General features: G+C 34.1%; 1 protein-coding gene across 1 annotated transcript; it reads left to right on the forward strand.

The window, feature by feature from the left end:
- The first annotated feature begins 7,933 nt into the window (after positions 1-7,933).
- LOC112099091 lies at positions 7,934-8,956 on the forward strand. Its single transcript, XM_024186192.1, has 2 exons — positions 7,934-8,138; positions 8,232-8,956. The coding sequence occupies exons 1-2, from the start codon at positions 7,934-7,936 to the stop codon at positions 8,954-8,956; spliced, it is 930 nt and encodes a 309-aa protein (XP_024041960.1).
- The last annotated feature ends 1,052 nt before the right edge of the window (positions 8,957-10,008 follow it).

Raw genomic sequence — 10,008 nt, forward strand, 5'->3', positions numbered from 1 at the left:
AAAACCTCTATCCTTATATAAACTTAATCAAAACAGAAGGGGTTTAAATGATTTTTTGTGGACTAGACTAGGCTACAACCCGGTCTAGCCCAACTGTTGGTCCACCACTGTCTGACCCAAGCAATAAATTAATACAAAAAATGTGTCACAATTCCTTCCCCTTCAAATTTTCAAATCTCAATTGGAATTCCAAATGTTCTAGATAATGTGAGCTTTTTGTCATATGCTGCAAATTCTACTATAAACGACATGTTTGACTAACATCTCAGTTCTTTTTTCTTTATCCAATCGACCTATCATACTACATGATTGCCATGTCAGATTTTAGTGCTTCATCGATTCGACTTGTTATATGTTTTAGGAAACTTAGATTTAAACTTCACTTTACAACACAGTCAGGATATTTGGGATTCCGATCGGGAGTTCCACACATCCCGAATCCCGTTCCAATAATAAATGGTGACAAAATTATGTTCCAAACAATAAATCGAGACACAAAATTTGTATTGAATCTCGTACTAGTCATCATAGGATCACAAATCAAAATTTTGAAGAATTCTACTAACACTACTTCCTATACATATTAGAGAGACATATGTGATGATCTACAAAAATATTTAACAATTAAGCAAGTTTGGCTTACACACATGAAGGTGCTATCAATCTATTGTTGGTTCCTATAGAAGAAATACTAAGATAATTATTTTTAAACTAGAAATCACTTATAACTAAGAGTCATTGAGACAAATGAGTTTCTAAGAACTCTCAATATCTTAAACTCATAATTATTGATGATGTAGAATATGTATAATAGGGTCTATTTACAGACTATTGATGTCTGTTCATCAAACTTTTTTATACATACATGACTTTTAAGTTATAAGGGAAGTTGTGAATCTCTTGAGAATTAATCATGTCCTTTAAGAAAGTAGTTATAATTTATTTAAATTGTATTAGCTTATTTCAAGAGACATATCCTAATGAATAATTATGTCCATTGAACGTTATATATATTAATAATGATCATTAGCTCCCCCTTGGACGTATTTATTAATTAGACATACATATAAAACTTTCTTTATTATTTGACAATAATAACTTATTAAATTTCCTTGGATCCAATTTCATCGTTACTATTCCAAACAGAGTAATTTCAAGATTATAGACAACCATTAAGATATACACACATTCTTAATTGATTTATAATATCCATTATTTATGTGTCAATTTTGACTAAAAAATTATTTTAATTAACTAATATATTCTAGTTTAATTTCTTAAGCGTCCCCAAGAACTTTTAAACTAGAATTTTCTTTCATGTGTGGAACACCTAGGCCTAGGGGAATTTTAATCTTATTGCATCTGCATGCTTACTGAAACTATAACACCCTAGGCGAATCTCACATCGGCAAAGCCCGGAGAGATGCTGGGTTTATAAGGAGTGATCCACACCTTAATTGGTAAGATGCGTTTTGGGGTGTATGGGTGCTCTAGAAACAAACCCATGCGGGCATTGTTAAGGCCCAAAACGACCAATATCTTACTAGGTCTGGGTTGGGTCATGACATTATGGTATCAGAGCGGCTTCGCGTGTCCTCTTGAGCAATAGTGGGGCAAACCTCAATGAGGACGCTGAGTCCCTAAGGGGGGTGTATGTAACACCTTAAGCGAATCCCACACCGGCAAAGTACGGGAGAGATGCTGGGTTTATAAGGACTGATCCACACCTTAATTGGCAATACGAGTTTTGGGGTGTATGGGCGCCCTAGAAACAAACCCGTACGAGCCTTTTTAAGGCCCAAAGCGAACATTATCTTAATAGGTGTAGGTTGGGTCATGACAGAAACTATTTAAATTTAACCCCTTGGTTATAGGGTCAGCCACCATCTCTCGTGAAGAAATACAGTTAACTTTTATTTCTATGTGTTCCACTATATCTTGTATATAGTGATAAGAAACATCAATGTGTTTTCCTTTAGAACTATTTGCTTTACTTTTTATTAGAGAGATAGTAGACTTATTATCATAAAAACACATTGATTGGTTTATTTAGTAAACCAAGTTTCAATTCTTCAATGAGACATCTAATCCATACGACCTATGATGTTGCCATACTACATGCTATATTTTCGGCCTTCATTGTATATCTAGCAATATATGTTTGTTTCTTACTTGACGAAGAAGCTAACGTACCACCAAAAGGAAAAAAATGACCACTTGTTGATTTGCCATTATATTGATCTCCAACAAAATCTGCATTAAAAAAACCTTTTACTATTATATCACCCTTACTAAAACATAATTTCATTGTTTTTTGTACCTCGTAAATATCTAAATATCCTTTTGACAACTTTCCAATGTTCTTTACCTAGGTTAGATTGAAATCAATTGACTAATCTAACTGCATAACAAATATCAAGTCTAGTTGATGTCATTGCATATATTAAGCTACTTACTGCTTGTGCACATGGAATTGTATTCATATCTTCCTCTTCCTGTTTATTTTTAGAACACACACTTTATTCAAATATTGTCGTTTACATACAGGTTAATACTGTTATACAATTCTCTATATTAAATCTCTTAAGTACTTTTTCAATATATTTAGATTGATTTAGATAGAATAATCTAAAGGTTTGATTTTGTAATTTTAATTCGTACGACAAAAGATGCTTCTCCCATATCTTTCATCTCAAAATTTGATCCCAATTATGATTTTGTTTTGTTGATCGTTTCCATGTCATTTCCAACCAATAAGATATCATCTACATATAATGATATAACTGTAATTTTACTCCCACTTTTCCAAACATATACACCATAATCAAGCTCATTTATTTTATAGCCAATTTCTACTATTCCTTGGTGAAAAGTGATATATCAGTGGCAAGATGATTGTTAAGGACTATAAAAAGATTTTTTTAAGCCAATAGACTTTATTTTCTTGATTATTTTCAATAAAATCTTCTTGTTGTTGCATATAAATGGCTTCTTTAATTCAACATTTAAGAATGCAATTTTAACATTAATTTGGAATCATTTCAAGGTCTAATTTAGCAATTAAAGCAATAAGAGCTTTTATAGATACAAGTTTAGCCACTCGAGAATAAATATCTATATAGTGTATCTTGGGTTTTTGTGTAGAACCCTTAGCTATAAGCCTTGCTTTATATCTTTCTAATGTTCCATCAGACTTGAGCTTTTTCTTGAGAAACCATTTACATTCTATAGCCTTTCTTCCTTGTAGGAGGTCTGTTAATTCCCAAACTTAATTTTTATTAATTGAATTTATTTCTTCTTCCATAGCTTTCAACCATTCAGTTGAATCTGATGAATTTATAACCTCTTTATATTTTCAAGCTCATCTAATGATTCAATTTGTTATAAACATAATAATCTTTAAGCTTCGAAGAAGGTTCTCTTACTCTTTTCCTTCCCATTAAGCATAGGTTGTGTAGAGAATTTATTATGCTTAAACGATTGTAAAGAATCTTGATTTACAACTTATATCCCTTGATCTACATCCAAAGATGAGTTATTATTAGAGATATCTGCATATTAGTGTAATAATAATATTTTTTTAAAGGTTTTACTTGTTTTATTAGAACAACAACTATTAAGCCTTTTTCATTATGATAAAATCTATATATTGAACTGTTATCTGGGTATTCGATAAATTTACATTCATAAGTTTGATTTTTAAGCTTATTTATTAAAGGTTTAGGTTTTAAGATATAAGTTTTGCAGTCTCATATCCTTAGATTAGACAAATCAAGTGTCCTATTAGTAGAGATGGCCAACGGGCCAACCCGGTCATCAAAGGAAGGCCCATGCGAGCTCGTGCTCATGTTGTGCTGTGCCTATTTTTTTTTTTCCTTAGATCTGGCCGGGCACCATGTATGTGTCGTGCCGTACAGTACCTAAGAAAAACACCACATGTTTTTTTTTTCTAATTTTTTTAAGAGGGTATGCCAAGTTGTTAGCGTACTTTTTTCAAGCCTATGTACTTTTTTTGGTTCCACATATCTTTAGTCAAATTCAATAAAATCAAAAGTTCAAAACTCAAGTCCATATTCAATAATAACAAACAACTAATAGTAAGAGAATATAATACTAACTACTAAATCAGATGCTACGGTAATAGAATTATTTTTTGATACTTAACAACAATAACAACAATAATAATAGTAATAATTTTTTCTGAACGGTTAATTTAACTGTTAGCTTAGATTTATATTGAGTGATAGATTATAGTTCGTAATAATGTTAATACGTACATTTTATGAAATCATTATATTTATAATTTTACTTATTAAAATCATGATATCATCAATTCATTTAATACATTATGGCCATGTTTGGCATGCCGTATTATACTGTATTAACGCTCTGCATTGCATTAAAATATGACAATACGATGTTTGGCACTTCTCTGGTATTGCATTAAGAAAAAAATTAATGCGGGAAACCCCGCATAACGGAAACCCGAGTGAGACTCGGGTTTATACTGCATTAGCTTCTTCTTCTTCGTCTCCTCTATTTCTCTCTCTTTCTTTTTTCTTTTTTTTTCCCTTTCCCCTTTTCTTCTTCGTCTTCCCTGTTACCCTCTTTCTTTTTTTGTTTTATTTTTTTCCTTTTCCCCTATTCTTCTTCATCTTCTCTGTTTTTCTCTATTTTCTTTTTTCCTTTTCCCCTCTTCTTCTTCGTCTTCTCTGATTCTCACTCTTTTTTTTTCTTTTTTTCCCTTTTCCTCTCTTCTTCTTCTTCGTCATATCTGTTTCTCTCTCTCATTTTTCTTTTATTATTATTTTTTCCTTTTCCCCTCTTCTTTTTCGTCTTGTCTGTTTCTTCTTCTTCTCAGTTTCTTGTTTGTCATCTTCTCCTCTGTTTCTTCATCATCTTTATATAACACTAATAGATGCCGCTACCTCCCTTAGTTCCTTTCTATGTTTGATTCAAGGGGTTTGATTTTGTAGATTGGTTAAAGACGATAGTGATAGATGAGATTTGTTTGAGATGAGATTGAATGCCTTCACAAAATTTTTATTTTATTGTGCTATGGGAATTAGTATTGGTAATTATTTTTTTTAAAGAATTTTGTTTATAAAAAGACAATTGTTGTACAACCCTTATTCATAACTAAATTTGGGTTTAGAAATTTATTTTTTAAAAAAGATAATAGTTGTCATCATTTCTCAATAAAATTTAACATTTACACTAAAAAAAATTATTAAATTTTTAAAATTTAAGATCGCATATTTAGTTTTTTTTAAGTATTAATAAATATTATTTTTTAAAATATATAATTTAAGTTAATCACAAAAAAAATTAATACAGTACAATGCATCACCAAACATTGTACAATATTATTATAATACAGTTCTAATGCAATACATCATAATACAATACACCAGCATTAAAATAATGTAATACAGCATAATACAATACAGTGTGCCAAACGCACCTTATAAACATAAAATAATTAGAATTTTTTTAACTAATCATTAAATAAATTTAAAAAAATTATGCTACTAAAATATATTAAAACGTTCAATTTTATATTATTTGTAAAATCATAAAATTTTAAGTTTACTTTCATTAAAAAGTGAAATGTGCTTATTGCGGATCATTTCACCTATTGTACTTTAGCCATTCTCTAATCGTGCTGTGCTTTTAAGGCCCATGTGCCTAAAACTCTAAACCCAGTGCATCCCAGCCCGCATGCGTGTCGTGCCACTTATCCTACTAAAATATGCTCGTGCCATGTCGTGCCATACGGACATGTGCCATGCCCCTGCCATGCTACATGTCCCTCGGTTCGTTGGCCATCCTTATGTACTAGTCCAATATTCATAAGGAACTAATTCTTTGGACTTTGTGGTGGCCCTATTTAAACTATACAGTGTTGTACTAAAAGCCTCTCCCCCGAAAGTAAATGGTAAATCAGAATGGGCAAGCCATCTTTAGATTTTTGCCATATTACGGGTAGCTCCACAGTCTAGCCATCTTTAGATTTTTGCCATATGACAGGTAGCTCTAGAGTCTATCCACTAATGATTCGAGCTAGGCTCTATCATCAAAGATTATGAGATAGTAAAAGTAAGCTCTTTCATTCCTTGCCCAACTTTTTCAATCATTTTGATCGTTGGGCAAGCTTTCTTGAAATGTTCAACTTGGCCACATTTGAAACATTCATTTTTCTTATTTTTTTGTGGCCATTTACTTTTCTTATTTGTCTTCTTTCTTTTCTCTTGGTTCTTGAACTGCTTAGAAGGCTTAGAAGAATCTTCCATCAACATCAAATTTGAGCATTTTCGACGATTTTTCTTTCTTCTTCAAGTGCCAAAATTTTTGCTAAAGTGTCTAGAGTCAAAACTTGACCTAAACAATTTAAAGATGTAACAACTGAATCCCATGATAGTGGTAGGCTATTAAGAACTGTAGACACTTGCATTTTATCAGTAATTGTATTACCTAAAAATGCTAATTCCTTCCCTTTTCTATGTACATTCTATTAAATTTTTGAAACAATGAGTTTCAAATTTAGCATTATATTTAGCTGCTAAGGCTTCTATCATTTCTCTTGCAGTCATATGATCTTCAAATAAAAGAATAAGTTCATCTTGCATGTAGCTTAAAATTGTAGCTTTTACAATTGTATTATCTTCCTCCCATTTTTTTCGACGATAAGTGCAATGAGCATTTGATTCACCATCATGTATATTATTTGGAATATCACTAGTATTGACATAATATGTTTTATCTTGAATGAAAACATAGGACACTCTTCTTTTCCAAATATTATCAATAGACCGATTTAATTTTTTTAAAATTTTATTAGTATCATTAGATTTTGTGCTAAACATTGTGTCTAAATAATTTGTAACATAAAATAAAAAATTTGACCATAAAATATAATTTGGTGTTTTGGAAATATTCTTTGAACAAGTTTATTATAAGCATCAATCATTTCTTATGGCACTCAAAGACTTGAAACAATTCTTATTGGAATATCCAAATATCCGTCTCATAGAGGTTGTCTTCTTTGCAATAATCGATATAGTTGAACAATAGTCCTTTGAGTGCGAATTCTTCTTAGACGTATCCCTTTTGGAATAGTTCTTCGAACACGCCTTATTGGAGGTCTTGAACACATTAGATTACTTCCAAAATAACTTCAATTTTGGTTTTAAACTCAAAATAGAATATTAACCTTGCTCTAGGTAATTGGAGTAGTTTTGGTAAAGAATCTCGGCATGGCATTTTGGCTGAAGAGATTGATAAAATACAAGAGGAAGATCCTAAGGGATATACACCCTCAGCCTTGAACAATCACATGCCTGCCACCTCCCATAACTTTGTTTATTCCAAACCCCCAAAAACACCTAACCACCATAAGAAAAAGCAGGCCCACACCCAGTTAAATGACCAAGGAAACCAAGATGCCATGGCCCCCAATAATGCAATTCCTAGTCATTTACCTGACTCTACTCGGCCCACTCCCATGCAATCCCAACATAAACTACGTACCCAACATGCAAACCAACTTCGCCACTCAAACCCAACTACTGTTACAACTAGCTTAAACCTTCTATTTCACTCAGCCGTGTCCTTTGCCACTGATACACCACCTAACCATACTCGAAGTACCTCCTTTGGCCTTGACCCCCCTACGAACCATAACTCCCTGCAATTTCATGGCCAATTTACGAATCATGATGGCCACTCCCCTGACAAAGTGGCTAATGCAATTACAGAGAAGTTGAAGAATGATGATGATGGTGATGACAGTGATTACATGGGAGATAGTGACTCTGAACTGGTATCGTCGGAAGGTGATGTGTCCCTGGATGAAGAGAATGTTATGGCGGCGATCCAAGAGGCTACTGAGCCTTTTGCTTAGGGTATTTCTCTTTATCTTCTCCTAATTTAAATGGTTGATTCAATTATGTTTTGGAATGTCCAAGGAGCTGCTTCTCCAAACTTCCGTCGATCTTTTCGGACTTTGGTGAAAACTTATAAACCGTCGATGGTTGCTATCTTCGAACCTCGTATTAATGGCATTAAGGCTAATGAGTTCATCAGAAGAAGTGGTTTTAACAAGTATCATAGAGTTGAGGCCACTGGTTTTTCTGGCAGTATTTGGTTGTTGTGGGATGATAGCTATGGTGTGGAAATTATTTCAAATCACACACAATTTATTCATTTTAATATATCTAAAAATAATGTAGTCTTTTCATGGGTTACGACTATTTATGCTAGTCCTAGTCCATGCAAAAGGAGGGATCTTTGGAGCCACTTAGAGAGGCTGGCTACTACAGTTCAGGGGCCATGGCTCATGGGAGGGGACTTTAATTCTATTATATATGCTTCGGAAAAAAGAGGGGGCTCTTCACATCGAAGTGGTATTTGTGGGCTGTTTAGAACTTGGTTGCACTCTAACAGGTTATATGACCTCCAATTTAAAGGGCCTAAATTCACTTGGTCAAGGGGCACTTTAGCTAAACGTTTAGATAGGGCAGTCTGCAATGAAGATTGGACGGCTAGATTCACGGAAAATACTGTCCTTCACCTCCCAAAAATTGCGTCTGATCACAGACCTGTCCTGGTGCGTTTTGAGAAGGTCGAGGAACGGGGTAGAGGGAATAAACCTTTTTGGTTCCTGGCTGCATGGCTTATTGATAAAGGCTTCCAGAATTTAGTGAATTCTAGTTGGGGGTTTGATGACTCCTACCTTGAGGTAGTCCAACGTTTTACTACCAATGTTTCTCTCTGGAATAAAAACACCTTTGGAAATATTTTTCATAAAAAGCGAAATCTTCTAGCTCGAATTGGAGGGATCCAGAGAGTTCTTGAGACTTGCACTAAACAGAGCCTAGTTCGATTGGAGCTAAAATTAAAAGTAGAATTGGAGCAAGTTCTTACTCAAGAAGAATTATTGTGGCATCAGAAATAAAGAAAGGACTGGATTATGTATGGGGATCGGAATACTACTTTCTTTCATCAGAAAACTCTTACTCGAAGACGTGAGAACAAGATTGCTGTAATTCAGAGTGATACTAGACTGTGGCTGTATAATGTAGCAGATATTAAAGCCCATGATGTTCAATTCTTCTTAGACCTCTATACAAACGATCAAGCAACCTTCACACAGTATACTTTACATGTTATTATCCAACCATTGACATTGCGTGTGTGCCCTCGCTGAATGCCCCAGTGGATGATGATGAAATTAAACACACAATTTTCAGCATGAAGCCCCTCAAAGCTCCTGGTGTCGATGGCCTCCATGCCATCTTCTACCAATCCCAATGGAACATTGTAGGCCCTTTTTTCTGCCGTTTTATTAGGGAGATCTTTAGGAGTGGAAATATTCCATCAGAGATTAATAAGACCTTAGTAGTCCTTATCCCAAAGACGGACCATCCCATTTCTTTTAGAATGTACCGGCCTATTAGCTTATACACAGTGACTTATAAGACTAACAAAGATTATTTGCAAACATGTTGAAAGCTATCTTACCAGGACTCATTGGTCCCCACCAAATGAGTTTTGTGCCGGGTCGACACAGTATTGAAAACATTGTCGTGGCACAAGAGATTATGCATTCTATGAGAAGGAAAACTGGAAACAGGGGGCAGACGGCTATTAAAGTAGATTTGGAAAAGGCATATGATAGGCTTAGTTGGGACTTTATTCAAGACACTCTCCTCGAAGCAGGACTTCCCACTGATTTTGTGCATATTACAATGAATTGCATCACCACTGCTCGGATGAATGTTCTTTGGGAGGGAGAATTTATGGATGATTTCCTTCCATCGAGGGGAATAAGACAAGGGGATTCTATATCTCCTTATATTTTTGTCCTTTGCATTGAGAGGCTCAGCCATGGAATATGTCATGCAGTCAATATGGGAGAATGGAAACCGATTCGGCTTGCTCGGCATGGAACCCCTCTTACTCATCTGTTTTTTGCTGATGACCTCCTATTGCTTGCGGAGGCTTCTT

This window comes from Citrus clementina, unplaced genomic scaffold (assembly GCF_000493195.1).
Source record: "Citrus clementina cultivar Clemenules unplaced genomic scaffold, Citrus_clementina_v1.0 scaffold_4, whole genome shotgun sequence".
NCBI classification, from domain to species: Eukaryota; Viridiplantae; Streptophyta; class Magnoliopsida; order Sapindales; family Rutaceae; genus Citrus; species Citrus x clementina.